The sequence below is a fragment of the Notolabrus celidotus genome, chromosome 5 (genome assembly GCF_009762535.1).
Source record: "Notolabrus celidotus isolate fNotCel1 chromosome 5, fNotCel1.pri, whole genome shotgun sequence".
In the NCBI taxonomy this organism is placed as follows: Eukaryota; Metazoa; Chordata; class Actinopteri; order Labriformes; family Labridae; genus Notolabrus; species Notolabrus celidotus.
This window is the reverse complement of record NC_048276.1, coordinates 25,190,413-25,218,259: the sequence shown is the minus strand read 5'-3', so window position 1 is coordinate 25,218,259 and position 27,847 is coordinate 25,190,413. Positions and strand designations below refer to the sequence as shown.

Below are 27,847 nucleotides of genomic sequence, written 5' to 3'. Positions count from 1 at the left end.
TGACTTCCCATCCTTCTCCTCTTCCTCCACTTCCTGACTTCCCATCCTTCTCCTTTTCCTCCTCCTCCTGAATTCTCATCCTTCTCCTACCCCCTTCCTTCTCCCCCTCCTCCTGACTTCCCATCCTTGTCTACCTTCTCCTCCTGACTTCCCATCTTTCTTCTCTTCCTTCTCCTTTTCCTCATCCTGCTTTTTTCCTCCTCTTTCTTCCCTTCTTCCTCCTTCTCCTTTATGTCCTCTTCTTTCTCCTCCTCTTGTCCTTGAACACTTCTTAGTAGGACCAGTTGTCTCACAGCTTTGTAACTCACAGAGAGTCTTAGAAATAAAAGCTGAAATATGGAGTCATGGTAAATGTGGTGACTCATGGTTCCGTTGGTTTCTGTTTCTCTTCATGTGAACCCTGCAGATGATTAAATAAATATATTGTAACTTGAGGAAATTAATCTTTAGGTTGTCTACATGATGAATGGTCTCAGATATTTTTCTTCATGCATGAATGTTTCACACTCGTCTGTGATCTGCCTCCACACGGACAGCTGACTTGTCCTGTGAGTCCTCTAATGACCAGTTACTCTGTGTTAAATGTCCTTACAATACGCTTTTCATTGTTTGGAAACATTTTTTCTCTCTTTCTGCTGCATTAAAGTTTCATTTTCTTTAACATAGTCATATTAAATTGTAGATCAAATCAAAACAAATCCATCAGGAGATTTAAGTTTGGTAACCCATTGAATCCCCTCAAACTCTGAGCTGTGACTCTGATAAAGGATAAACAAGTTGTGCACAAATCTGTTTGTCTCAGTCAGAAGTAAAGCCTGATGTGTAGCTGATGGAGGCTTTATATGAGATGTGAACGGTGGAGGTTATGTTTGAGGTGTAGATTAGATGAGATTAGATGAGATTCGTAGCTGATGGAGGCTTTATATGAGATGTGAACGGTGGAGGTTATGTTTGAGGTGTAGATTAGATGAGATTAGATGAGATTCGTAGCTGATGGAGGCTTTATATGAGATGTGAACGGTGGAGGTTATGTTTGAGGTGTAGATTAGATGAGATTAGATGAGATTCAAGTATTCAAAAGAACTGGACATCATGTGTAGTTCAGCATCTGTCAAGAGTGCATAGAAGCTTTAAGGTGCTGAGTAAAATGCAGAACAAGTATGGATGGATATATGAATGAAGAATGGGTCAAATATCTTCAGGCATGGATATTCAAAAGGTGAATCATTCTGTAAAGATTTTCAAAGACAGCATTTATGTAAAAATAAAAGTGGGGAGTTTAGCAAGGTGACAGTAATGAGAATAAGCCGTTCCTGAACCTGCTGATTCTAAAGTTAAGAGTCCTGTAGCTCTTTGTAAGGAGGAAGGTAAACCATCTGTGGTTGGGAGAAAACTGTCCCTGTAGCTGATGGAGGTTCTTTTTTAGGTGTGCGCTGATGGCTGTCCTGTTTGTGGTGTAACTGAAACTCTGTCTGACCTTTGAATGATGAAGGTTTGGTTTGAGGTTTACCTGATGGAGACAATGTTTGAGGTGTAGCTGATGGATGTTGTGTGTTTAGAGTTTTTTGGTGAAGGTAGTGTTTAAAATGTGGCTGATGGAGGTTATCTTTAGGTGTAGTTAATGGAGGCAGGGTTTGATGTAAAGCCTATGAAGATAGTGTTTGAGGTGTAGCTGATGGAGGTATAGTGTTTGTGGTTAAGCTAATCGAGGTTATCTATTCAAGCTGATTCCGGTTGTGTTTAAGTCTTGCTGATGGAGACATTGTTTTAGGTGGAGCTAATGGAGTTATCTACTGGAGCATAGAGAACAGATAGTCTCCTTGCATGTGTTCAGCGCTACATCCTCTCTGCAGGGCCACAGATAGATCAGTGAGTGTCAAACAGTGGGGGAGCAGACAGGACAGGTATGCACACCTGGTCAGTGTCACAGCCAGCAGATTGAAGTTCTCACATGGACTGATTCACTCTTTGAATCAGAGCATGGTGTGTTATTGAGAACTCTGAGAGTCAAACAAACAGATTTCTGAACCTATAATCTGTGCAGCATGGATCATTAACAGATTAAAAGTGAAATTTTGGACTTGGACTTGAGCACTGAGTGACTCAGGACTTGGACTCTGACTCAAGCATTTACTGCTTTAGGATTTGGAAGATGAAGAGAAAGACTAAAACTTGTGTATTGATACAGACTGTTTCATTGATTGTGTTTTTGTTTTCACATCATCATTTGTTCAGCTTTAAGTAAAGGCTGTCAAGTGGGTTCACCTACATGTGTGTCCACGGGATGTCTTTAACAGTTTCTGCCAGAATGAGGCGATGCAAATCATGTGTTTTGCTTTCCAACATTTCAGAGTATTTGCAAGCAAGAAGAGTGCAACATGTGCAATGTGTCAAAGAACCATCAAGGGGAAGGTGAAAGCTGATGCAACCAGAACTGTAAGTTCTGTATTTCAGTGGATGCAGCCAAGACTTTTATGCATGCTATGATCCTTTCCCATATGTCATATTGTATCACATGCTGGGGTCAGGCTGGGGAGACGGTCATTAAACCACTTCACTCTCTGTATAAACAAACCTTAAAAATACTGGACAAAAAAACAATGCAATACCACCACTGTAAGATACTGGAGAAACATCATCTTTTGAGCTTTGAGAATTTTAAATTGTTTTCAAATTTGTGTCTTGTGTATAAGATTTTAAATGGCTTGGCCCCGCCTCCACTGCGTCAGTTTATCAACTTTCGCTCAATGGACTCCGTTAAATCCACAAGAATCTCTTCCTACAGAAATTGCAATGTGCCCTTTCCCCGTTCTGCCTTTGGGCAGTCAGCTTTCTCTGTGAAAGCCACAACTCAGTGGAACACCTTACCAGAGGATATTAAGAACTGTGAATCTCTCAATCTCTTCAAAACCAAACTGAAAAGTCTGCTAAAGAACACTCAACACTGCAACCACTGATTTGATACTTTTAACTTGATATACAGTACTGTTTGTTTGTTTGTGTGTGTGTGTGTGTGTGTGTGTGTGTGTGTGTGTGTGTGTGTGTGTGTGTGTGTGTGTGTGTGTGTGTTTGTGTGTGTGCAAGCGAGCGTTTTTACAATGTGATGTTTTAATTGTGACCTGCCAAGGGACTGCAGATGTAAATTAGCTTTAAGCTAACTCTGGTACAATGCATCAGATGGTGACATTTATGTTAAATATTGTACATGGTCCCTTTACAAATAAATCGAATAAATAAAAATAAAAAAGTGAGATGCTAAAGTTAGCCTGTTTGGACTGTAGATTATGTTACTGTTAGGGAGCTAATGCTAATGTTAGCAACAAAAGTGGGTCCAAGATGTTTGGTTTGTTAAAGTCCTGCAGCCTGTTGCACCAGCTGGGTGTAAGTTCAAACGTAGTCTAGTTTGAACGCTCCTAAGTATTAACGTATGTTGGAGTTGATCATTTTACCACTCGATGTCACTGTTATTATACATACACCGTAGATTAAGGCTTTAGGCTATAGTTATCACCTTACTTTAATTTGTTTCAGCTGTTGGTCAGTTCTGAGAAGATTAGGCACGAAAGATAATGCATCAAAATTGGTGCTTTCCTCTGATTGGCTGCTGGAAGTGTAAACGTCATATCTGCGGCAATGTTTTGGTTAGTTTTGACGTTACGGTCTACTAGTTAAGATGAACCTTACGTCTCTGTGGTGCAACCAAACAACGATACAACTTAAGTTACAAAATAATTAGTTTCAACCAAGCGGCAACCTCCGGTCTAAAAATATCTAATGTCTAATGCGGAAGTGTTAAAAGCTGCAGTTCATCGAGGATCCGCTTGAGAATGGCTCCGTAAGTACCGGAAGTCACATACACATGAATGGGAAAAAGACGATCTTTACAGCAGAAATAAACATGTTTACAGCCTGGTACAAAAGACGAGTGTAGTCTGGATAGCTCATTTCTCGATCTGCTCTCACTGTGAGGGGGGTGAATTTTTTCTAACGTGGCAATTTCAAAGATATTGAGATTACGAGTCTTCCAATGAGAGGCACAACTGCCTGTGGGAACACTGTAGCTGTTGGCTAGGAGGCTCAAACCCCACCTCTTTACGTCACACTGGCTCGAAAGTAGCAATATGGCACAGATACTACGTCTTTTTTTTTTTTTACAGTTTATGGTTTCAACGTAGGGTTTAGTGAAGACTTTACACCCTAACTTAGAACACAACTTACGCACAGCTGGTGCAACAGGCTGCTGATGAAGAGCAGTTGAGCTGCAGATAATTTTGAGTCTCTCTCAGCAGAAAAAATGAGTGCGTCTCATCATGAAGAGAGGCATGGTGCACATTTATGTATCACACACCGCTGTAACTTCATTGATGACTCAAAATCTCCAACAGAATCAGAATCTAATGTTAATGAATGAAATATGTTTTCTGCACATCCAAAAGGGCCCATACAGGCAGGCCAGGTTCAAACAGACCATAGTTTGGAGTCAAACAGGGACCTGTTAGTTATGCATAATAATATTGTTAATGAGGTAGGCTACTGAGGTGTAAGGACTCGACTTAAACTCAACTCAGATTCTTCCCTGGTGACTCAGACTTGAACACTGAGGACTCTAGACTCGGCTTGGAGTTGAGGTTCTGTGACACGAACAACACATCGACAAGTACCTCATACAACCACACTTAAAAAACAAACTATCCCTTTAATGTGAGTAATTATAGCTGAGGTAGCACATTTTAAGAAGTGTAGATGAAATGAAATGTTTGAAACAGGATGGACAGTGAGTGGGTTGTTGTGGGGGAAGAGTCCCTTCAGGACTGCTCAGAGAACCAGAGAATCCAAGCAGACAGACAGACAAACGGACAGAGAGACAGAAGGACAGAAAGACAGAGAGAGAGGACTGTGTTTATATCACAGAGGAGCTCTGACAGGAATTTCCAGGCTGCGAGTCAAACCCAGAGGGCCCCTCGCTCCAATCTGAACCCTCCGTCTGTCCTTCTGTCTCTGTCTCACTCTGTCTGTCTGTCTGTCTGTCTCTCTCTCTCTCTCTCTCTCTCTCTCTCTCTCTCTCTCTCTCTCTCTCTCTCTCTCTCTCTCTCTCTCTCTCTCTCTCTCTCTCTCTCTCTCTCTCTCTCTCTCTCTCTCTCTCTCTCTCTCTCTCTCTCTGTGTTTTAGACCCAGCAAAGTGAGCTCAGAGTCATCACGAGACAAACCTCTGATTCTGAGGACATATTTAACATTTAGGGCAGTAACAGCAGCACAGACACAAACCTTCCCCATGAAGCTGAAGATCACTGCTTACATCATTTTAGAGGATATGATGATGACATTTCTGTGTCACAGAGTTTAATGATGACTGTCTGAAGGGGGGTGTCTTCTATATATCCTATACAGTTAGCACTTGAACACAAAGCCTTTCCTGCACACGGCTTCACGAAGCGACTTCAAGACTTTATGAGTTCTTTGAAGCAATGCATCCATAGCTTATGTGTCAATATAATGATAAAATATAATAATAAAATACCTCATTAATGAAAACCTAAAGGCATTCACGAGAGAGTTTGCTGCTGTCATTAAGACAACTAAAAACAAATTCAGGTGAAAGTCAGCTGTTAACAGGGTCACTCTTCAAACAGAAATACCAGTCAGTGAGTGCTGCCCCAGCTCAGCAGAGCAGTGAAGGTGTTTGTCCTATCCCGGGTTAACATAAACACAAAGCATGCAGGCTGCTGAGAATCCAGGGGAATTGATAAGGGAATCGATTGGATTGATAATCTATTGGACCAATGCACAGAATCAATAATGGCTTTGGTATCAGCAAAATTGTATCAATTGCCATCCCTAGGTGTATGTTAATGGCATGTGTCTGCTGTGAAGTGTCTCTGATTAAATAACTCTGACTTCGTATATGCTTCTTTTTTTATTCCATCATATCATATATGACCTTCAGTTATTTGTTCTCAACTTTGATTTTTTAATGCTCTGAGTGATTTTTAAATGTCCTCTTTCGTGATCTTTTAATGTGAAGCACCTTGAAATGCCTGTTTTTGTTGAATGTCATATAAATCTGCCTCACCTGATCAACGTAGTCATGCTTTATTTATCAGATTAGGATCTGGTGAAAAGGTATTGCTTGTTGACATATGACTGCTTTTAAAACTCTTTAGGATGAATGCACAGATTCGATATGTATGTGTGTTTAGCTGACTGAAGGATTCTCACAGTTAGACTGAAATACTAGTCATAGTCTAAGCTACTAGCTGGACTGTAGCTCTGGTTACTCTCTACTGCCATAATGCTATAATGCTCTACTACCCGGATGTAAACAAACACAAATGACAGATGGCATCTCCTCGCACGGCATGTTTGTCAGTGTCTACAAGAGGAAGATCAAGTTGTATGCAGACTGTGTCTGGTTAAAGTAGCATTTATTTTTTTTACAGCATTTTGAACAATATGTGTATTCCACCATAAAATAATAGTATAATCATTTTAAAGTAGGTTTGTGTTGGTATGTGTGAGAACTTAAATGTCCTCTTACTGAGTCTGTATTAGTAAAGCAAACCAAAGAGGAATTTGAAGCAGATGTTTTTTCTACTATTTCTTAAAGAGAAAGTGAAATCAAAGGTTGGTATATAAAGTTACATTTTTGCTTAATCAATGGTAGTGGAATGCTGGACTTAAACTACATTCACTAATCTTCTTATAACAGAGATTAAACTGGGTCACTGGACCAGATGAAGAATTAATGACAACTCAAAAAATATCACAATGAATTAAAAAAACATGTTTCAGAATCTGCAATCAGAAAGCATATTACACCTAGCCTTGACTGCAGCCCAGACTGTCTTAATCAGTTCATCTCTTCTCTGTACAATGCAGATCAACCTGACTGTAAAATGAAAACAGAGTCAGTTTTTCTGATAACCCGTATTGGGGTATGTTTGCTACCCCAATAGAAGGATGCCAAAAAATAGGACAGAACGGATTGGTTATTTTGGTATCTTTTCCAACTTTTGATGGTGGAAACACTAACAAGTGCGTACTGTACTGAACAGGACATCTTGGTTGAGGCTTTAGGAAACAGACCAGACAGCAGGGAGGCTTTAGACCAGGGATGTCAAACATGTGGCCCACGGGCCAAAACCGGCCCGCCAGAGGTTCCAATCCAGCCCACGAGATGACTTTGCAAAGTGAAAAAATTACAGAGAAGACATTAACTGCAATTTTTCAATAAAAGTAACTACTATTTCAAATTTGTCCTCATATTACTGACGGAGCGCACCTGAGTGGCGCTTTTTTTCTCAAAGTCGGAAAATAGATGACTTGCTGTTTGCATAATCCCGTTGAGATTCATAAAGACATTTTAGAGCACTATATGATGATCCACTAACTACTAACACTAGCACTACACCCCTGCGTACAACACTGTCCAGCAAGCAAACTGTTCATGCTGGAGCTAAGGGGTCCAAAATAATCAACTTTACTTTCTTCATTGTTATAATCTCTGTGTTATTTTGCTGTTAACATTACACACTGTGTCAGGTGAATGGGTAACCTGTGTGTTTGGTGTGTTCGCAGACGGTTTCAGGGGTGAAAGAGTAAAGTATTCGGCCCACTATGAGACTCATCATGGCAAAAAAATACAACTGTTTTTGTAGAAAGATAGTTCATTAAATTTTCAGAATGTACTTGTACTTTTTGCACTTAAACAAAGAGAAAATTTCAGAGTCTTCATTATTTATAGGTTATTATATTATGATTTTACTGGTCCGGCCCACTTTAGATCAACTTGGGCTGTATGTGGCCCCTGAACTGAAATGAGTTTGATGCCCCTGCTTTAGAAAAAGGATACCTGGGATTGACTCAGGGACTCAGCAGCATGTCTCCTCCCTGTCCTCTGAATATGGTCAACTCCACAAAACTAAAACTAAAAAATGCTGAACTCCATCTTTAAACATTAGTCTCCAAACAAATGTTGGATGTCACAGTGGCTATGCCCACTAATTAAACATCTCAGACAGACATACTGCTCAAACATTCTGAATATCACCTTGAGTTTCTGCAGATTTTAAACCTTTTTTCTGCAAACTACAGTAAAATGATCCACAGGTCAAAGGTCACCTGCTGCAGTAGCTTGTATGTTGCATTCACAGAACCAACAGAATGTAAGAGTTTAGAGCTTTGAGTCCAAACTGTCAGATTACATCTCGATACTGTTTCAGTGTAAACAGTGTGATAAAATCTGAGATTAAGCCGATTACAGTGAGCACATTAACATTCTCAGAGAAAGCTGCAGTGACACAACAACCTGAATGTTTCCCATGTCAAACCCCTCCACCACCACCACCCCCCATCCCCTCCTGGTTGCCCCCCCCCCCCAGCTGAGGAAAAGATGAGGAATTAATGCAGCAAACAGAAGGAGGAGTGCAGTTCACATCACCAGTCAGCAAAAACTTAACGAAGCTTCAGTCTAAATCACAGCAGCAGCTTGAGCTCAAACCTCTGAGTCTCAGCTTTCATCATTACAACTACACACTGAAACTTCATGTTCGTGATGCCTTCACGGTACAGAGAAAATGACTCTAACAGACCTGGATCAGTTACACTGTCACATCCGTTTGATGCCTTCAAAGTCTAACTTCATGAACACATTAAGGTTTCAGACACGATAATAATCTGTCTAACTAAAGTACATTCACTTTCTATTATTCAACGCAGTTTCCCTTCAAAGTTTTACATGATGAACACATCACAGTTAGACATTTACACTGTAATCTATTCATCTATGTATGTTAATGTCAGTAAACATAGTTTTACCTCTGTGCAGAGCTCCTTCTGTTCCTCTGCAGCTCTCTGCTCAGTAAATCATCTTTTCTCGGGGTTTTTTCTCGGGTTTTTTTGCGGATCTGAAGCGGATCTGAGATCCAAAAAAAGTCCTCAAACTTTACAGTTACAGTCAGACAACTCCGTGCCACCGCTCCTGCCTCTTCCTCTCCACAGGTTTTAATCCTTTCCCCGGGAACAGGAGCTCATATTCGGCTTCAAAGTCTTCTTCTCTCCCCGTTAGATTCATGTTTAACCGTAAGAAAAGAAGCGGTACGAGAGCAGAGGCAGGAAGTCCCCCCTCCGCCTGGGCTGCAGTATGAGAGGAATGTCCCTCCTTCCCAGTCCCCCTCTTCTCCTCCTCCTCCTCATGGAAACTGGGGGAAAAGGGTTTTTGGAGCAGGGAAATCCCTCCTCCTCCTCCTCGCTGCTCCTCAAGTATGTGTTTTCATTAAATAAATGTGATTTTAATCAAAAACAAGAATCACACACAGCTCCTCTGAGGACACAGATCACAGATTAAACTACAATCTGAGTTGCATTATACAAAATTAATCTGCGGCCTGTCTCTGAAAGAAAACTTTGTGTTTTATGGTCAAACTTTAAGTTTGATCGATACGAGACCCTCCTGGAAACTTAAACTTTGAACTTGTTTCACAGAGTTGTTTCTCATCATGAAATGTTTCACGCCTAAAGTGGGTTTAACTCAATTTAACGGATTATAATCCGAGATTAATGTCCACCTTCCTAACCTGTGAGAGAGAGAAAGATGAAACAGGAATAAGAAGGAGTAAAGAAGAAGAAAAATAACAAAGAGGCTTTTGTGAATCTGAGCTGTTACTGATGATGCCTTCAAGTGCTGACGGAAATGTCGGAATATAGAGTCGCATAACACGTGCCAATAGATCGAGGGCGGCTTCCACCGTGTGGCCAAATGTCAGCGGACACTAACTGCAGTAATCACTCTGTAGTCACACGACACACCCACGCACAGTAACATAAATTAGGACAACAGCAGCAGAAAACTGTGGATGAATATTATCTAGAAAAATGTTATTTGTTTGAACAGGAAACGCGCGAAAAATTATACATTTATATAATATGAAATGATAAATATAAAATTAAATAATAAGTAAAACAAAACATAATTTATTAAAAGATAAGATATATTTTATTGGTCCCCCATTGGGGGAAATTCTTTTGTTACATCAGCTAACACCACGGCACAGGGGAATACAACAATGTACTTACATAGTTAAAAAATATAATAAAAATAATAATAGCAATGACAAGGTAAAATAGAATAGAATAAAATAAAGTAAAATAAAATAAAGTAAAATAGAATAAAACAAAATAAAATAAAATAAAATATGACAACTATTACAGATATATTGTATATTTGTTATAATGCTTTTATTTACTTATCCATTTTTATTTATTTATCCTTGAAAAGCCTCTTGAAAACGATTTACTGGTCTATTTTTCCACCACCTCATTCTGTTTAATTTACGTTTATTCTTTTTAACCTCTGCATTTTGTTTTGCATTGTTAAAATTCCTCCTCTCTGTCGTTCGAAATCTTTGCTATGTTATTTGAACCATGCTTTGATTGTCAAAGCACTTATTAAACATTTGTTTTTAAAGGTGCTATATAAATTAAGTTATTATATTATTATTATTAGTAGTAGTAGTAGTTGTTGTAGTAGTAGTACTAGTAGTACTAGTAGTATTGTTATTATCGTTATTATTATTATGTTTACAATATTTCACTGCATTTATTTTAAGATATTATAATATATGTATAATATAAAGTAATATATTTAGATACGCTATTTTAATATTTTTGATTTATCTTTGAAAATACATTTGACTACTAGATGTTATTACCCTGCTGTCAGTCTCATCAGTGTTGTTTCCTATGGACAGAAGGTGTAATAATCAGAGAACAAACACGCCTGTCACTTAAAGGTTAGTTTGACTTTGACACACTGTTTATTAATTATTTTCTGTGTTTAAATGTTAATTTAATGTAAGTGCTGTTCTGGTTTCTTCATCAAGCCAATCGTTTGAAGATCAGCAAGGCCAGCAAGTTTTAAACGCTTTAAAGACGTAATTTGCTTTCATTAAGTTTTGTGTGAATTTTGCGTTAGTGGCAGTATGTATCTGAAGAAGAGTTTTCAGTGTTACTGTTGATGTTCTTATTAAATTTACATATTAAATGGTTTAAACTTTCAGGTTAGCCAGATATTAGCCGTTAGCTGTTAGTCGGTGGCCGTTGCCTTAGTGTTTCATAGTTCTGTTAAAAGCTAACGAGTAACCTGAGTAACCTGTAAGCAGCATAATCAAACTGACCTTGTGAGGTGAGGGAAACAATATTTAAAGACAGTTCGTAGAGAGAAATGGTTTGTTTGTTTTACTGTAGTATTCTGTAACATGCTGTGTAGTCTTCACATTTTCAATAACGTGTTAATTAGTGGTGGTCTTATCGATATATCGATTCTTACACACTACTCATTTGAGTACCGAGGCTGTAAGAGGCTGTTTTAAGCTTTCCACTCAGATAATTTAAATAAAGGATGTTGATTATTTATGTGTTTTTCCAAATTTATTTCATTGTTAAAAAAAGGCCATGAAAGGATTTGCATATTAAAGCTGTCAAATGAACAGTATTCGTCATTGGAGCTGTCTTTCAAGCGTTGCATCTTATTTTATTTTATTTTTTAAATCACTGAAAGTATTTGCATCGGTGTCAGGTATTGAATAAATTGCCAAAAAAGTATTCTGTATTTTATCGAATCATAAAAGTGTGGTATTGCCCAGCACTTGTGTTAATGTAGTTTCATGCTGTGGAGACCTTTAAATCATGTGACTGTTAGAACAGTCGACACATTTATTCAGTAAATCATGAAGCTCAGTTTTTAAATGTAAAACCAATTAGAGGGAAAATGTGAAAACTAGATCAACTTGAAAATATACTTTAATTAAAATGTAATAATCAAATAAGTAATATTCCAAATTGGACATTTTCTATGGGAATTATGGGAATTAACTGGGAATTGAGGGTAATTTAATGGAAAGGTATCATATCCGTGCATAAATATGTCTTGTTATAAGCAGACATCCATCCAAAATAATACAATTAAAACATATTTATTTGTAAGTAGAACTTTAACAATTATAAAATATTTTATTGAACAATCAATTCTTTCATTGAAGAACAAAAACATGAATGTTGAGTTAAATATTACTCATCCCCCCCGACCCAGGCCATTCAAAAATTAACTAAATGGCAATCCCAAAAAAGTCACATTCAAAATGTTCAATGAAAAGAGTACCTCTCCCTCCAAAAGAGTCCCATTCAACATGCAAATAAAAAAGCATCTTCCCTCAAGCTTCTGATGGAGGAATGCACAGTGCATGTAGGGGGCGTGGTCTCAATAGCCCTGCAGTAAGCAGTGTGCTATGTGCATGTGATTGAGGAATAGCATAGATATTCAACTATACTTGCATGAAATCTGGTTGTTTTAGTCAGGATTATGCTAAAATGAATGTTCCCAATTAACGTTAAGTTCCCTATTAAGAGCCAACCTTCAAGTTAGTAAATTCCTGGTTTATTCCTGTTTATTCCCATAAATTCCTGTTAATTCCCATGGAAACGTTCCAACTTTGATAGACAATGGCTCACCCCTACATGTGGTGCTAGTGCCTCCTGCTGACAGCTGTATTAAACAGGTTCATCTCTTTGTTTAGTGACAGCGCCCTCTGCCAAGGTCTAAGAGCAGATTGAAGATGGCCTACCTGCCTTTTCCTGCTCCTGTTCATGTTGGGGTAGTGACATCTGGAGGAGATAATGCTCAGCTGCACAGATTCACTTTGGAGAGGAACCTGAGCAAGATGGAGAAACTGCTGAAGACAGGTGAGTTACCTGGACTGTACTATTTGGCCTGTGTTTGTCTGGTCTAAGTGAGTCCTGGTCTGAGTTACTTGATTTCAGTGTGCTCTAGTCTGAGAAGTCTTGTTCTGAGTGTGTCCTCATGTGATACAGGTGTGGATGTGGACTGTATTAACCACCAGGGTCAGACTCCTCTGTTCTGTGCTGCTCTGTGGGGACAGGTGAAGGCAACGGACCTGCTGCTGGATTATGGAGCTGACCCCAACCAGTAAGTCTGGACCTGAGACTCACTTTGAGGTCCTTCTTATAAAAAGACCTGAGTCCATGACCTCAAAGGCGTTTCCTTGGACATGGAGTTCAGTCCTGAATCTGTCAGTGTTATAACACATCATCAATAATATTGACACCTGTCAGCTAACACACTCTGATAATAATGACACCTGTCAGCTAACACACTCTGATAATAATGACACCTGTCAGCTAACACACTGATAATAATGACACCTGTCAGCTAACACACTCTGATAATAATGACACATGTCGGGTAAAACATCCTGATGTATGAACACGTCTTCCAGTCGCTGTGAGGACCGCAGCACCCCGGTCCATGCAGGTGTGTTCTCCTGTAACCCCTCGCTGGTGAGCAGTCTGCTGGATGCTGGAGGAGACCTGAGACTCCATGATCATGAGGGCCGGACCCCCTTTGACTGGCTTAGATCTGCACCACTGGAGGGCAGGACCAGGGTAACGACACACTGCACACAGAGATGAAACAAAGTCAAAGGACAAAACCAGAAAGCATTTTATGTCTGTCACCATCATGCTTAGCCCCCATTACTGCATTGGGCCTCTCATCGTTTGCCTACAGACAGTCTACCTGCTGACAGTTAGAGCAGTATAGAAAGCTGGATCATCAGGTGCTGATGAGCATTATTTAGAGTTATTAATTAGATGTCGGTTGCAACAATAGCCTGATGACATATGGAGAAACAAAGAAAGAACCGACCATATCTGCTTTATATTTGTGATAAAGTGCTGTGTCATGCAACACTATTCTACCATGCTAGTCACATTACACAGACCCATGTAGTCATCACCAACTAGTTGCATGAGCAAAAACGTTTTATTAGAAATATGCATTAAGCACACATTTCCATTCATGATGTATTTATTTTCTCCAACAACTCCCACAGGCCAAAATGATTACTTCATTTTAAAAGACCAGTTTAAAAACATTAAAATATGGAAAAGGTTATAAAACATAGATGAAATAGATAAAACATATAGAGAGATATAAAAGAGAGATATAAAACAGTGAGGAAGGGATATAACACAGATCATAACGATCTAACATGATTGAGATGGTTTCTATCTCTTCAGATGGAGGATTTCCTGCAGAGCTGCATGTTCTCCATGCAGCAGCTGTTTCTGAGTCCAGACAAGACAGAGATAGGCCGTAGCGCCCCCTACAGCTCAACCTCCAGTCTGCTACAGCCCGCGTCTCTGCTGGATCATATAATACCACGGTACTGATGACTGAACTCTACACTATGAGACAATGTTTTGTGATGATTGTTCTTATTCTTATTGTGAGAGTTTTCTTTTCATTAACTTGTATGTGTGTGTGTGTGTGTGTGTGTGTGTGTGTGTGTGTGTGTGTGTGTGTGTGTGTGTGTGTGTGTGTGTGTGTGTGTTCTTTTCAGCAACAAAAAGTTCAACAAGAAGACGATGAGCAGGTGTTCCTCTACAGGAGCATTCTGTTTGGGCTTTGGAAAGGTAAAGAAGACATCTGTTATTAATTGGCTTTATAGAGGTTGATTGATTAATTGATCGCCTTGTTGGATATGCTGACTCCAACTAACTTCCTACTAATCTCTACTAATCTAGAAACAGACAAAGGTTGGTTGGATTCAGCTGCATATTTATCATTCCAGTTGAACTCTTTGACTCTTGCCAATAAGACCACAAAAGGGGCAACAGTGGAGGCAAAGTCTCTCATAAAATATGTAGTGGGAGGCAAATGCCAGGAAACTGCTCATCTGCTTGATGTTGAGTCAGTTCTTCACTGCCCCCGCCTTTGCAGGATCAGCGCAGATGCCTTCAGTCCCCACCACACAGAGCAGGAACTTGACTTCACACCGCAGGGGGTGGCATTTCTCTGGGTTGATGCTCAAGCTGAATCATTGATGGCAAAGATGACCTGAAGGAGATTATTCAGGGCTTATTGAGACATGTGGCACAGGCCAGCAAATTTTCGAGGTAGACACTGGCTTCTGGGGATCTGAGCCAGTACCCTCCTCTTTGGGAGGCTGCAGGATTAAAGCTAGGTACCCATGTTGAGCCTAGAAGAGCACATCTATGCAAGCACCCAAGATCTGTGGTTTTAGTGCTACCCTCCCCTCTCTGCTGCGGAGGTGTTCGAGCAGGTAATTTATGCTTACTGTTCTGGGTCCCCACCCAAGTGTTCATCCAGTGCTGCTTATAGAGTTTTGTAGTATTGCTGCTGGTCCAGTGTCAGATTGGACACTTTGAGTGCCTTGCCCTCCCTGAGCAGAGCCACATGGGCAGCAGTCTCCGCAGCACTCCACCAACTCTGCAGGCTTGCCAGTCTGGTACGGTGCTGGCTTGTTTTAGCAGCTTGAAGGTAGCCCTTGGTTTTTGGGTAACATCTCCAATGATACAGGGGTTTGACATGCTGCAGCAGCTTGTGGTGAAGCTTTATTTGGTGTCCCCCAGTGGCCACATGGTCTTCCTGCTGGCAGAGCGTCATATGATGTCCCTTAGCTCCACTCGTAGAGGATCCCTGGGCTGATTATATTTTGTCAGTCCCATAAGCAGCATTGTACTGGAGATTTGTGAATTTGGTCTAATGAGGCAAGGACAAGGTTGCAAAGATGGTCTCCCAAGCATCTGGATCATGTCCTCCATTCCCTCTTATCCCATTTCTCTTCTTGTTGCCATTTATTGAGTAAAGGTACTCAACCTTTGGTGCAGGTGATATTACATCAGATACATTGAGGCAAATTACTGTAGAGGGTGGCAGATACACAACATTGATTTACAGATGTATTAGTGTTTGTATTTGTATTGTTAATATAATCACACTATCAATGTTTGATACAGTCCTCCTGAATATAAAACACAAACATCACACTTACCTGTGTCCCTGTGTTCACACCTCACTGCTCTTCTGTGTTTTCATCCAGCTGTGTGTGAACCAGACCTGTGCAGGTGTGTCTGTTCCTGCATCAGTTCCTGTGATTGGCAACACTGATCTGACTCTCTCGGATGATCAACCTCTGCTCACCTTCACCTGTGGACCTCTGACCTCCCTGACCAGGTAGCACTAGCACTGCACCTGACAGAACCACAACCACAGCCACAACAACAATCAGAACAGTTGTGAGCATGTCAGCAAATTGTCTTTTACATTATAATCCTTTTGTGATGAAAGACTGGAAACACATGGAAGAACATCATGATCAGTCTGTTTATCATTCATATTATGTATTGTTCCTTGATTTAGTGATTGTTGTGGGAGTGATCTTGTTTGGGGAATACAGGGGTGACATACAGTAGATTGAGGACTGGTTAAGGGAGGAGTTTTATGTTGTGGGACTCAGTTTTCTATTGATTTGATGTCATTGATATGTATGTCTCACCCTTTATCGGTGTTTTATTGTGTTTTAAATACAAATAAAATATATAAAAAATATTATTCATAAACTCTTAGCCTTAAGAAAAGTCAAAACCCCAACAATCTGAACAATGGTGAAGTCTAAATACTAACTTTCTGCACTAATATCAGGATAATACAACACGAACACACACTCCTGATCATGCCCTCCTCCATCACTGATGATTGTGTGTTTCAGGTCCAGCTGGAGGGGCTCCACTGTGTCAGTAAAATCACTGAGAGACACTCAGACAGAACACCGGGACCTGCTGATCACAGAACTACAGTACTGCAGGTCAGTCAGGACACAGCCTGATTTTCCTCTGTGAAATCTGCTCCATGCTTTTATTGATATATTTGCTGTTCTCTGGTTTCATCTCAAACATGCAGATCAGATCTCTCTAACAAACAAACTGCATTTAAAACTATATACTACATACAGTAGACATGATGACATGGAGTTAAGTCCAATTTATCGAATCCTTAGAAAGCCAAAATCCAAGATATGTTTCTCAGTGATCAAACTCTCATATTAAATCTGAATAGTTAGATTGTTAGTTAGATTTTCATATTGCTCCACCCAACCACTGGCCATAGTGAGATACCTGCCTCTGTTTATTTATTTAATTTAAGATTATACTGTAGGCCTAGTCCTTTTTCTCTTGGAAAAAATAAAGTCAAGGATATTATTTTGAAAGACTCCCTCTCTCTTTTTCTCTCTCTTTCTCTCTCGCACACAGCCAGCTGCGCCATCCTCAGCTGCTGCAGTTGATGGCAGTCAGTGTGTCCGATGATCTCCTCGGAACAAGTCTGGTGTTTGAGCCGGTCGATGTTGGCACACTGAACAACCTGCTGCATATCAAGGTAACACAACACACAGACCTGAGACTGGGCAGGTTTTTTTTGCACATAGGAAAATGATGGAGAGATTATGTTTTTAAAGAATAGATTATCCTATTCATGGTTAGCAATTGTTTCTCACCATCTTAATTGCATTTCATTAAGACCTCATTCACATTCTCTCTCTCAAACACACACACACACACCTACCTGTTGGCTGAGCCTTGTTGACAAGATTTTCCCCTAGTGTTCTGTCTATAAACTCTTTTTGTAATAAGTAAATTGTTTTGGTCTTTGAAAACTGCAGAGTCTTGTCTGTTACACCAGGAATTGACATCCATGTCATTCCTTTGTCTTACGGTGCTGTGTTGTTAATACCCATGAAGCCAGCTTGTATCCCTTTATCAATCACTTCACTAGTTAGGTGGCAGGACAGTTCCTCCAGTCTGTAGATTTTGTGAGGGTATAGTGTACCTGAAATATTAAGTGGTTGGCCAGTTGATAGTTAATTATTGGTTATGAATATTGAGCTGTTGGTTTGAATGGCAAACGTTTGCTTGTCAATAGTAAGTTGTTGATCAGTGGTTAATGGTAACTGGTTAGATAATAATGGCCAGTGGATTGTTTTTAAAAGGTAAGTAGTTGGTCTGTTAATGATGGTCAGGGGTCTGTTAATGATGGTCAGTGGTTGGTTGATAGTGGTCAGCGGTCTGTTAATAATGGTAAGTGGTTGGTTGATCGTGGTCAGGGGTCTGCTAATAATGGTCAGTGGTTGGTTGATAGTGGTCAATGGTAAGTTGTTGATTGTGGTCAGGGGTCTGTTAATGATGGTCAGTGGTTGGTTGATCGTGGTCACTGGTTGGTTGACAATGGTCAGGGAATGGTTGATAATGGTCAGTGATTGGTCGATAATGGTCAGTGGTTGGTTGATAGAGGTCAGTGGTTGGTTGATAGTGATCAGTGGTTGGTTGATCATGGTCAGGGGTCTGCTAATAATGGTCAGTGGTTGGTTGATAGTGGTCACTGGATGGTTGACAATGGTCAGTGATTGGTTGATAATGGTCAGTGATTGGTTGATAATGGTCAGTGGTTGGTTGATAGTGGTCAGGGATTGGTTGATAATGGTCAGTGATTGGTTGATAATGGTCAGTGATTGGTTGATAGTGGTCAGTGATTGGTTGATAGTGGTCAGTGGTTGGTTGATCGTGGTCAGGTGTCTGTGATAATGGTCAGTGGTTGGTTGATAGAGGTCAGTGGTTGGTTGATCATGGTCAGGGGTCTGCTAATAATGGTCAGTGGTTGGTTGATAGTGGTCACTGGATGGTTGATAATGGTCAGGGATTGGTTGATAATGGTCAGTGATTGGTTGATAATGGTCAGTGGTTGGTTGATAATGGTCAGTGGTTGCTTGATAATGGTCAGTGGTTGCTTGATAATGGTCAGTGGTTGCTTGATCGTGGTCAGGGGTCTGTGATGATGGTCAGTGGTTGGTTGATAGTGGTCAGTGGTTGGTAGTTAATGGTCACGGATTGGTTGATAATGGTCAGTGGTTGGTTGATAGTGGTCACTGGATGGTTGATAATGGTCAGGGATTGGTTGATAATGGTCAGTGATTGGTTGATAATGGTCAGTGGTTGGTTGATAATGGTCAGTGGTTGCTTGATAATGGTCAGTGGTTGCTTGATAATGGTCAGTGGTTGCTTGATCGTGGTCAGGGGTCTGTGATGATGGTCAGTGGTTGGTTGATAGTGGTCAGTGGTTGGTAGTTAATGGTCACGGATTGGTTGATAATGGTCAGTTGTTTGATAATGGTCAGTGGTTGGTTGATAATTGTCAGTGGTTGGTTGATAATGGTCAGTGGTTGGTTGATAATTGTCAGTGGTTGGTTGATAATGGTCAGTGGTTGGTTGATAATGGTCAGTGGTTGGTTGATTATTGTCAGTGGTTGGTTGATAATGGTCAGTGGTTGGTTGATAATTGTCAGTGGTTGGTTGATAATGGTCAGTGGTTGGTTGATAATGGTCAGTGGTTGGTTGATTATGGTCAGAGATTGGTTGATAAAGATCAGTGGTTGGCTCATTATGGTTAATTTGTAATGGTTGCATCTAATCTTTGTCCTAACTGTCTCCTGTGTGTTCGTCTTTCTGTTCCTTGCAGCGAGCAGAGTTTCCAGTCCTGCAGGAAAGTTGGATCCTGTCAGTGATTCTTCAGGTCTGTGAGGGTCTGCAGTTCCTCCATAGGGGGGCGCTGGTGATGAGGGCCCTCTCTTCACACAGTGTTGTCCTCACAAAGCTCACTGTGGCCAAACTAACCGATTTAGGCTTCATGATCCCCAGGTAGGCAGGTTCAGGTGAACACAAGGCTCAAAGAAAGTTTGATACGAAGATACATCATTACAATGATGCAGCACAGACTAGTTTTCTTTTAATACATATCGAGTTTCACTGTTTATAATCATGTTCTGTTTGTTTGTGTGTTTGTTTGTGTCTGCATTTGTCAGCAAGGAGACCAAATGTGACAAACCCCCCCACCAGATGCCCCTCCCTCCCCGCCTGTACAGGTGGGCCGCTCCTGAGGTCATCAAACAAAGACCGTGCAGAGAGGAGGCTGACATCTACAGTGTGTGTGCTCTGATCCTGGAGCTGTTCACAGGTATATCTCTCATCCTATCTGTGTTTGTGCTTTACTTACTGAGGCGGCACTCAACTCCATATATGAGCTGATTTGACTCTTGAAATTAAGTCAATGTATTAACTTGGGCCTGGTTACTTGGTTGGAGCAAGAGAACAGGTGTACTGAGTACCAGGAATCCAGATTCTAGTTAGTTAGAGAAGACTACTCCAACTCAACAGATACAGTGCATTAAAATGGTAAATGGACTTGTACTTATAGAGCGCTTTTCTAGTCTTTCTGACCCCTCAAAGCCCCTTTACACAATTCGTCACAATCACCCATCATTCACTCACTGATGTTAGTGGCTGCAGTAGTAAGGGACCATCAGTATAAGATACATTGCCACGCTGCTGACCAACAGTGGGAGCCTTGCCAGAGGACACTTCTGCATGTGACTGCAGGAGCTGGGATTGAACCCCCAACCTTCTGATCGATAGATGACCAACTCAACCCACTGAGCCACAGCCACCTAAGCCCTTTTTGCTTTCCCACTGTCTCGCTGTCTTTCTTTCTTGCCTGGCTCTTACTTTGTCTTCAGGCTCATCTTTGTCACTCTGGTTGTCTCTTGTTTCTTTGTTATTCTGTACTAAAGGCAAACTGTCTGAAAAATAGTCTTGTAAAATGATCAGGGTCTCATCAAATTATCAAATGCTACTTATTTCTAGGCTGCATAAACATTACACATGTTTTTTTTTTCCTATAGTTTTCTTGAGATGTAATGTTGACGTATGAAGTGTGCAGTAGATCAGAGGAGCATTCTACACCATACAGACTTTGGTTCAAATCAGGCTTACAGGTGGTTTCCTGAAGTTTTGGTGACAGTTTGTTCAGATAAAATAATTGAACATGTCCTACACTATTTTAGATGAAGAACCATGGGGCACAGTGGACCTGAACAGGATCAAACAGGCAATGGATTCAAGTCAGACCCTGGCAGTACACAGTTGTGTGCCTCAGCCATACAAGGACATGATCCAGAGAGGCCTGCAGCTGGAGCCACAAAACCGAACCTGCAGCCTGCAGAATCTGAAAGAAACCCTGCAACAGGACATCAAGGTGGGCCTCCAGTTTGCACAGATTCTACTGTATTTAAATAAGTATAGGTGCTCTGAAACAGCACACTGCTACAGGACATCAAGGTGATTATTGTAATCATTATAGTCTGTCTGACGTGAGTTTTACAGAACCAATGTGTTTGTATCTGTCAAAGCAGAGGCATTCTGTGGAGGAACAGCCGAGGGGTAACCCAGAAAAAGATCCTGGGCCTGGAGTCCAGACCACCACCAGGCATACCACAATGGAGGAACCAATTCACAGAGGTGCTGAGCACAAGACACGCATATATTGTTTACATGTAGATAAAGATTAACTGTGCACTGGCACATCTTTGAGTTATAAATGTGTTATCTGTGTTTTTCAGAAAACTAATTCATGGTTAAACTCTGTCTCCTTTAGGTGGGGGGACAACTTTAAGTCCAGTCCTAGCCAGGACAAACACAGAAGAGGAGAGACATGAACTCAGAGTGGATCAGCTGGACAGAGACAGATACAAACACACAGGAAGAGATCCCATGCTCCATTACTCACACATCCCTCGTCTATCTGGCGAGTCTTACTCTGGCAGTGATGAAGAAGAGTTTTACTCTGGCAGTGATGATGAAGAGTCTGGCTCTGGCAGTGATGATGAAGAGTTCGACTCTGGCAGTGATGATGAAGAGTCTGGTTCTGGCAGCGTTCATGGAGAACCTGAAACAGAGACAGAGGAGCAGACAGATGATCTGAGGCTGCCCACTGTGGATCAGCACATCAGCACGATACTAGTGAACCTCAAAGTGTCGAAGGAGCTACTGCAGCAGGCACACAGGAGCCTGGACACATTGGAGAAACACCACCAGCTGGTCCTCAGAGAGCAGGATCAGCTGGACTCTGTGACTACACTCAGAGATGCTCCTCCCTGTATCCAAGACAACATCTCCTGCGCCTCCTCCTTCTCCATGTCCTCAGCAGATCTCTGTGGACTCAGTGCTGCAGTTGGACCTCCTTCAGAGCGGTACAGTCTCCCCCATCAGAGGGGAGGTTACCAGAGAGAGAACCTGATGGCCCAGCTTCTGAGCAGAGACTTTAAGCTGCTGAGTGAAGATGAGCTGTCCGTATGGATGAGTCTCTATCCAGTTGAGCAACACAGTGAGCAGAGCCGGCCTCTTCCTGGTCTGTCCTCACAGAAACCTGATCCGTGCTCAGAGGAGCAGACCTGGTATGTTTCAGCTATGGATGACAGCTTTGAGAGGAAGCAGCAGGTATGACTTTACTCCACTTTGCTCAGTGGTAGGGTTGGTAGTCTCTCAGTCAGATAGTCAGGGGTCAATCTCAGGTAGTACTGATGTGATGTAAAAGTGCTTTGAGTGGTCAGAGGATTAGAGATAGTGATATCTATACACAGTCCATTTACCATTTGATGGAACTTTTTGAGTTTTGTATTTCATACAGAGTAAATATGAAAACATAAAGCTCTGATGAAGAATGTAAGCAAATAATATATAATCATGATTCTGTAAATGTAAAGTTTTGTACATCTTCTGAAACTAAACAAATGTCAAGTTGTGTCAGAATCAACATTTGCCATGTCTCCTGCAGACATCCAGCTCAGAGGAAGATGCAGATACAACAGAGGAGGTTCGCCGACCAGCAGCTACTGGGTCTCAGCTGCAGGATACTCAAAATACCAGTAAGACATGAACTAATGTCTCCATTTGGGCCATGGTTGAACACTGGTGTATACTTATGACACACATGTCTCTGTTCCCCTCCTCAGAGTACCAGAGTTTCTCTAGACATTGTGAGGAAACTGACCCTGATGCTGCTGTCACAGCCAACACCAACATGTAAGGATCCTTTAATTGGTTAGGGTTAGGGTCAGCTCTATCTATCTATTATTTGCAAGAGTATGAACACCAGATCAGACATCAGATTAGAGAAGGGGGTATATGAATGTGTGTGTGATTATGAGAGTGTTGGTGTGGATGTGCGTGTTGTAGTGTGAGAGGTAGTGAAAGGATATGGGACAGGGACTGCAGTCGGCTTTTCACACTGGTCTTTATACAATGCTCCCCTGATGATGATATGAGGGCAAGGTGGAGAGCCGAGCAAGATTGAGGTGGGGGGAACCTGGCATCAGGGGAGGGAACTCCCCCTCATGAGGTGCACAGAGTTATTGTAAGACTGTCTAGTTCTCTATTAGAACACTGCAAAAAAGTGTAGCTTAAAGTTTTTTTAAGTTTTATTTTGATGAGACTTTAGGTGAGACAACCAATGTAGCTTATTTTAACAGTCATTAATACAATTTAAGTTGCCCAGTCTAGTTGAGACAGAAAAAGACATGTTCATAATCAATTTAAGATTCAACAATATACAAAGATTAAAAACAAGTGAGTGACTCTAAAAAACAAGGTAATTCATCTAACATGTCTCAATCTAAGGATTAAAATCTTTGCAAGTGCCAAATTATTTGCAGTGTATCGTTGCTGCCTATGTTATTTTGTTGTTTATTTTTTAAATCAGGCTCTCTGTGAAATGTGGGTGTTAGACCTTTGATTGACTGTACACTGTGTGTGTGTCTGTGTGTCAGGACTCGGTCAGACATGGCTCTGTTGGCTGAACTGTCCAGCATCACGTGTTCTCCAGCTCGGCCTCAGCAGAATTTCTGCGGTCCCTCTGTGAACACACCAGCCCTGCCCTATAACAGCACCCCCCACTGCCCAGGTAACACACATACTAGTTTGTCAACACAGACACACACACACACACATTACACACACACACACACACACACACACACACACACACACACACACACACACACACACACACACACACGTATGCTACAAGCTTGGTGAGAACATGCAACCACATACAAATCTTACTATCACCACTGTCAACCAACAAGCTTTCTTTGCATTGAACTGTCCCTTGGATGGTCAGAGCTTCTTCTTTTTCTCCTGTGTTGAATGTTAAGAACAGTTTTTAAAAACTGATCATATTTTAGTAGGAAAAAAACTAACATAAGTTGAAATAAAATCTGTGCATAGTGGAAAATGACTTAAAGAAATGCTGTCACAATAATCTCTCTGTCCTCCTTTCCCCCCTGAGATAAAAAATGTATTGTTTATTTGTTATAATCTTGCAAAACATTAAAGAAAAATGTGGTTGGGTTCTGACAGATTCTTATCGGCATGTGAAGATTATGAAGGCCAATCTCCCAGAATCCCCTGCATGCATCTCCTTCAACTCTTTAAAACTGGGGCGTTTCAACACAGCGAAAGAAAACACAGTAAAGGTGGACTTCATGTCATTCAACTCTAGGGTTATTCAGATAGGTTAACAAAGGCCTTTAACTCCACTACAGACACAGCTCATGTATGATTTCATGTTTCCTCTGATGACAATCTCTTTGGGTGGTTGCAGCTGGTTTGTCCTCATCAGTCACTGTAGACACCATGCTGAACACTTTCTATCTTTGAAGCTGACTGTGTCTCCTCCTGTGAACTCTTAGGGATCCAACAGTCCTCAGCCTGCACCCTTCTGTGTGGACTCTCCCTACAGTCCTCAGACCTTCATCACTGCCAACCTGCAGGAGGACACTCCATCTCCACTCTCTGCGGTCCAAAGCACAGAGAAAGAGGAGCACAGGCGACGACCAGAGGAGGAAGTAGAGACAGCAGGAGGAGCCGAGCCAGAGCAGGAGGAAGAGAATGGAACCAGCCACAAACATCCAAAGGCACATGTGGAGGAGGAAGAGGAGGAAGAGGAGGAGCAAGATGAAGAGGATGGATTCAGCTGCAAATTTCTGCAGCTACATATGGAGGAGGGAGAAGAGGAGCGAGAGAAAGAGGAGCATGCCAAAGACGGCAGTGATGAAGAGGAGGACACGGAGGAGCAGTTTGATGAAGAGGAATGTAGTTGGAACTTCGGTGATGAAGAGGAGCTTGATAATGAGGGCAGTGGTGAAGAAGTTTTTGCTAAAAAATGCAGTGATGAAGAGGAGGTCATTGTAGTATGCAGTGATGAAGGGGAGCTTTTTCAAGGAGGTAGTGATGAAGAGAAGGCTATTGATGTATGCAGTGATGAAGAGGAGGCTGTTGGAGAGAGACGTGACGAAGAGGAGGCTGTTGGACAGCGCAGTGATGAAGAGCAGGGTGGTGTGTGTGACCTACAGAGAGGTGAGTAGAGCACAGGTGTGGGTCTTAGTAATGGTTCAGAGAAGCAGCTTGTCAGCGGTTTGATTTGTTTGCTTTCTCATATGGACACATCATGTCTGTTTATGAGCAGATCACACTCCTCTCATAAAATTGAAATATGAGATTATACCAACAGAATAAAATGTAACTGAAAAACATAATCAGTTTATAAAAAGCTCATCAGTTCATATTCAAATAAGTTGCTGCTTGTGTTTTAGATTTAACTTTAGTCTCAGCATTAGAAACATGTTCAAAGATTCAGTTTCAGATTAAATGTTTGCTATTAAGAGCTCTTAGAAATAATCGTATGAAGGAAAACTGAAAGTAATTAACCATAGGTGGAGAATTTTCAGTATTTTTAAACATGTTAAACTGTTTACTGCAGTGAAGTCAGAAGAGGAGGATGATGGTAACAGGAGGAAGATTGTGTCCCCAGTATTTAAAGAAGAAGCACATACAGGTAACATATTCACTCAGTGACAGGCCTTCTACTTGATCATCATCATCACTGTCATCATCATCAACACTGTCATCATCAACATCATCACCACCATCATCATCATCACTACCATGAACACAGTTAGCACCATATTAATAATAATGTTCTTCTTCTTTTTGATTTATGGTTAATCAGATGTAGGGGTGTCACTGTTTGATGCAGAGAAGGAGGATACACACCTGGAGTCACATTACAGTTCACTGGAGGACACCAACAGGTGAGAGACAGCAGCAGTCATACATTCCTCCACACACTCCTGAGCCCTTACTGGTACCGTACTTTCTCATCTCACTGATTTGAATGAAACGTGTACTGGTTTTAAACTACCCCTGTGGTATGTACTTCGTCATACTTCATCCCACTGAATGAAAGGCGACCCACTATACCACTGAGCCACAGGTCTTGTTTAAAATGCATTTATGTTGAGCAGAGTGACAGTGAATCAGACTTCATGCAGCCTGGATTATGATGGTGTCTCTCTCTCTCTCTCTCTCTCTCTCTCTCTCTCTCTCTCTCTCTCTCTCTCTCTCTCTCTCTCTCTCTCTCTCTCTCTCTCTCTCTCTCTCTCTCCCCGTGCTCTGTGTTTTCAGGGCTCACTCCACCCTTGACGAAGTTCTGCAGGAGTTGATCAATGAGGAGACCACACAGAGTCCAGAAGGAAATGCATTAGGGGAGGTTTTGAGTGTGTGTGTGTGGGGGGGGATGCAGCTACAGGAGACTGTGATGTGTTCAGGAGTGACATGTTGAACAGAGCTTTACACCACCATCACACTCACTCAGTGAAAGTGTTCAAACATTGATCATGTGGATATGCACATTGGCAAAGATAAAGAAGCTGTAGTCCAGATACAGTATGTGCTGGGAAAAACACAGTGCATGCTGGGACTTAGCTTCAGATTGAATCAAGGTTCAAAGAAGCCGTGATAAACGCAGCTGGACATGACTTTAATGATAAGAAGTGAACACACAGTGAACCTGCTGCAACACATTTAAAATCCTTCACTGAACATGATGCAGAATGACGACCCCTGGTATAACAGCTCAACAGCCACAGTCTTCATGTTATTACTGTTTGATTCATAATGTGTGATTGAACATGATATCTCTTTATGAAGATATAAAGAGCCGGATGATTATCACTACTCATAGGAATTCAATGAATCTGAAAACAAAAGTGTTATAATTATTGTTGTATAATAACAGATCTTTATATTTTCACGATCATTCATTTATTTAATGTATTTCTTTGTTATTTTCCCAAACAGATCTCTGACTGATCTGTCATCAGCTCTGCTCTCTGATCCTTTATTTAGTCAATAAATACTGACACTGTGTGTATGTGTGTGTATGTGTGTGTGTGCAGGTGTGATCAGGCAGGTGATCATGGAGGAAACTCAACAGGACAGAAAAACAGTCAACTGGAGTGACACAGCTGAGGACACATGCACTCACCTGGTGATGTTTATCATACTGGAGTTAGTGTCACACTCAGAAACAGGATGTTTCAGTATATTTGAAGTGGGGTTGTATGAAGTGTATGGCCTACAGGGGATCCCGCTCAGCTTGGCTCCTGTATTCAGACCTGTGACACAGCAGCTATTCTACATGATGTAAAATATATTCCTGCATGTAATGTTTTCTCTGCTGGTTGTGTTTACAGTTTATTGTCAGTGTCAAACACAAAGACTGTCATCATCATCACACTGTTCATGGACCCCAAGGTCTCTGTTTAATTTCACCTCTATCATCCTGTTTCACCTGGTGCAGAGTTAAGGTGTGCTCTGTCAGACTTTAACAGATATAAATCCATTTTAAAATTACAAACAGGTGTTTCTGTAGAGCTGGACGTAATATGAGGCCTGTGGTTTAAAATATAACATGTTTTCTATGAGGCTGAATGTCTGAGCTGTTTCTGCTTGTTTTTGTGAACACAGGAGGACTGAAGGAGTGCTTCAGGACTCTTCATGAACGAACACACCAGAGGAAATGTTCTTTATGTTAGTTTATTCACTGATGTTCTATGTGTTAAAATAATTTGTTAGCTTATAATCTGCTGTTATATTTTAAGCCACTTTTCTTTTTGTACAAGTACAATGTGTTATAGCTTCCAGTAAAGGCAGAAGTGACTTGAGGATTTAAAGATTAAATTCAGAGTTCAAAGTTTGAATATTTTAAAGACTGTTCAGTTGGTTTTTTTCCTGTGAAATTCAGATG

General features: G+C 41.1%; 2 protein-coding genes across 13 annotated transcripts in view; one reads left to right on the top strand and one right to left on the bottom strand.

The window, feature by feature from the left end:
• Window positions 1-9,651, bottom strand: part of amot (angiomotin) — a 30,367-nt gene extending 20,716 nt beyond the window's left edge. Inside the window, exon 1 of one of the 3 annotated variants that reach the window (XM_034684259.1) lies at window positions 8,815-9,651. The gene's annotated coding sequence lies outside the window, so the exon portion shown is untranslated. The remainder of the gene's footprint in view (window positions 1-8,814) is intronic. The other 2 variants (XM_034684261.1, XM_034684258.1) reach the window with 2 other exon arrangements.
• A 1,003-nt stretch (window positions 9,652-10,654) lies between these two features.
• LOC117812548 (inactive serine/threonine-protein kinase TEX14-like) lies at window positions 10,655-27,800 on the top strand. 10 transcript variants are annotated; one of them, XR_004631245.1, is made up of 25 exons: window positions 10,655-10,787; window positions 12,570-12,735; window positions 12,865-12,979; window positions 13,290-13,455; window positions 14,092-14,237; window positions 14,415-14,487; window positions 15,918-16,051; window positions 16,587-16,682; window positions 17,128-17,251; window positions 19,385-19,563; window positions 19,728-19,879; window positions 20,766-20,956; window positions 21,111-21,219; window positions 21,356-22,197; window positions 22,535-22,625; window positions 22,713-22,782; window positions 23,526-23,659; window positions 24,118-24,233; window positions 24,450-25,116; window positions 25,520-25,594; window positions 25,769-25,850; window positions 26,224-26,304; window positions 26,997-27,088; window positions 27,294-27,354; window positions 27,568-27,800. XR_004631245.1 is itself a non-coding variant. In XM_034683398.1 (24 exons), the coding sequence occupies exons 2-23, from the start codon at window positions 12,609-12,611 to the stop codon at window positions 27,058-27,060; spliced, it is 3,834 nt and encodes a 1,277-aa protein (XP_034539289.1). In that variant the 5' UTR covers window positions 10,655-10,787; window positions 12,570-12,608; the 3' UTR covers window positions 27,061-27,088; window positions 27,568-27,800. The 10 variants fall into 10 exon arrangements, 1 of the variants encoding a protein (XP_034539289.1); XR_004631243.1 differs by having other exon boundaries at window positions 27,294-27,407; XR_004631246.1 differs by having other exon boundaries at window positions 26,997-27,108.
• Window positions 27,801-27,847: the final 47 nt, after the last annotated feature.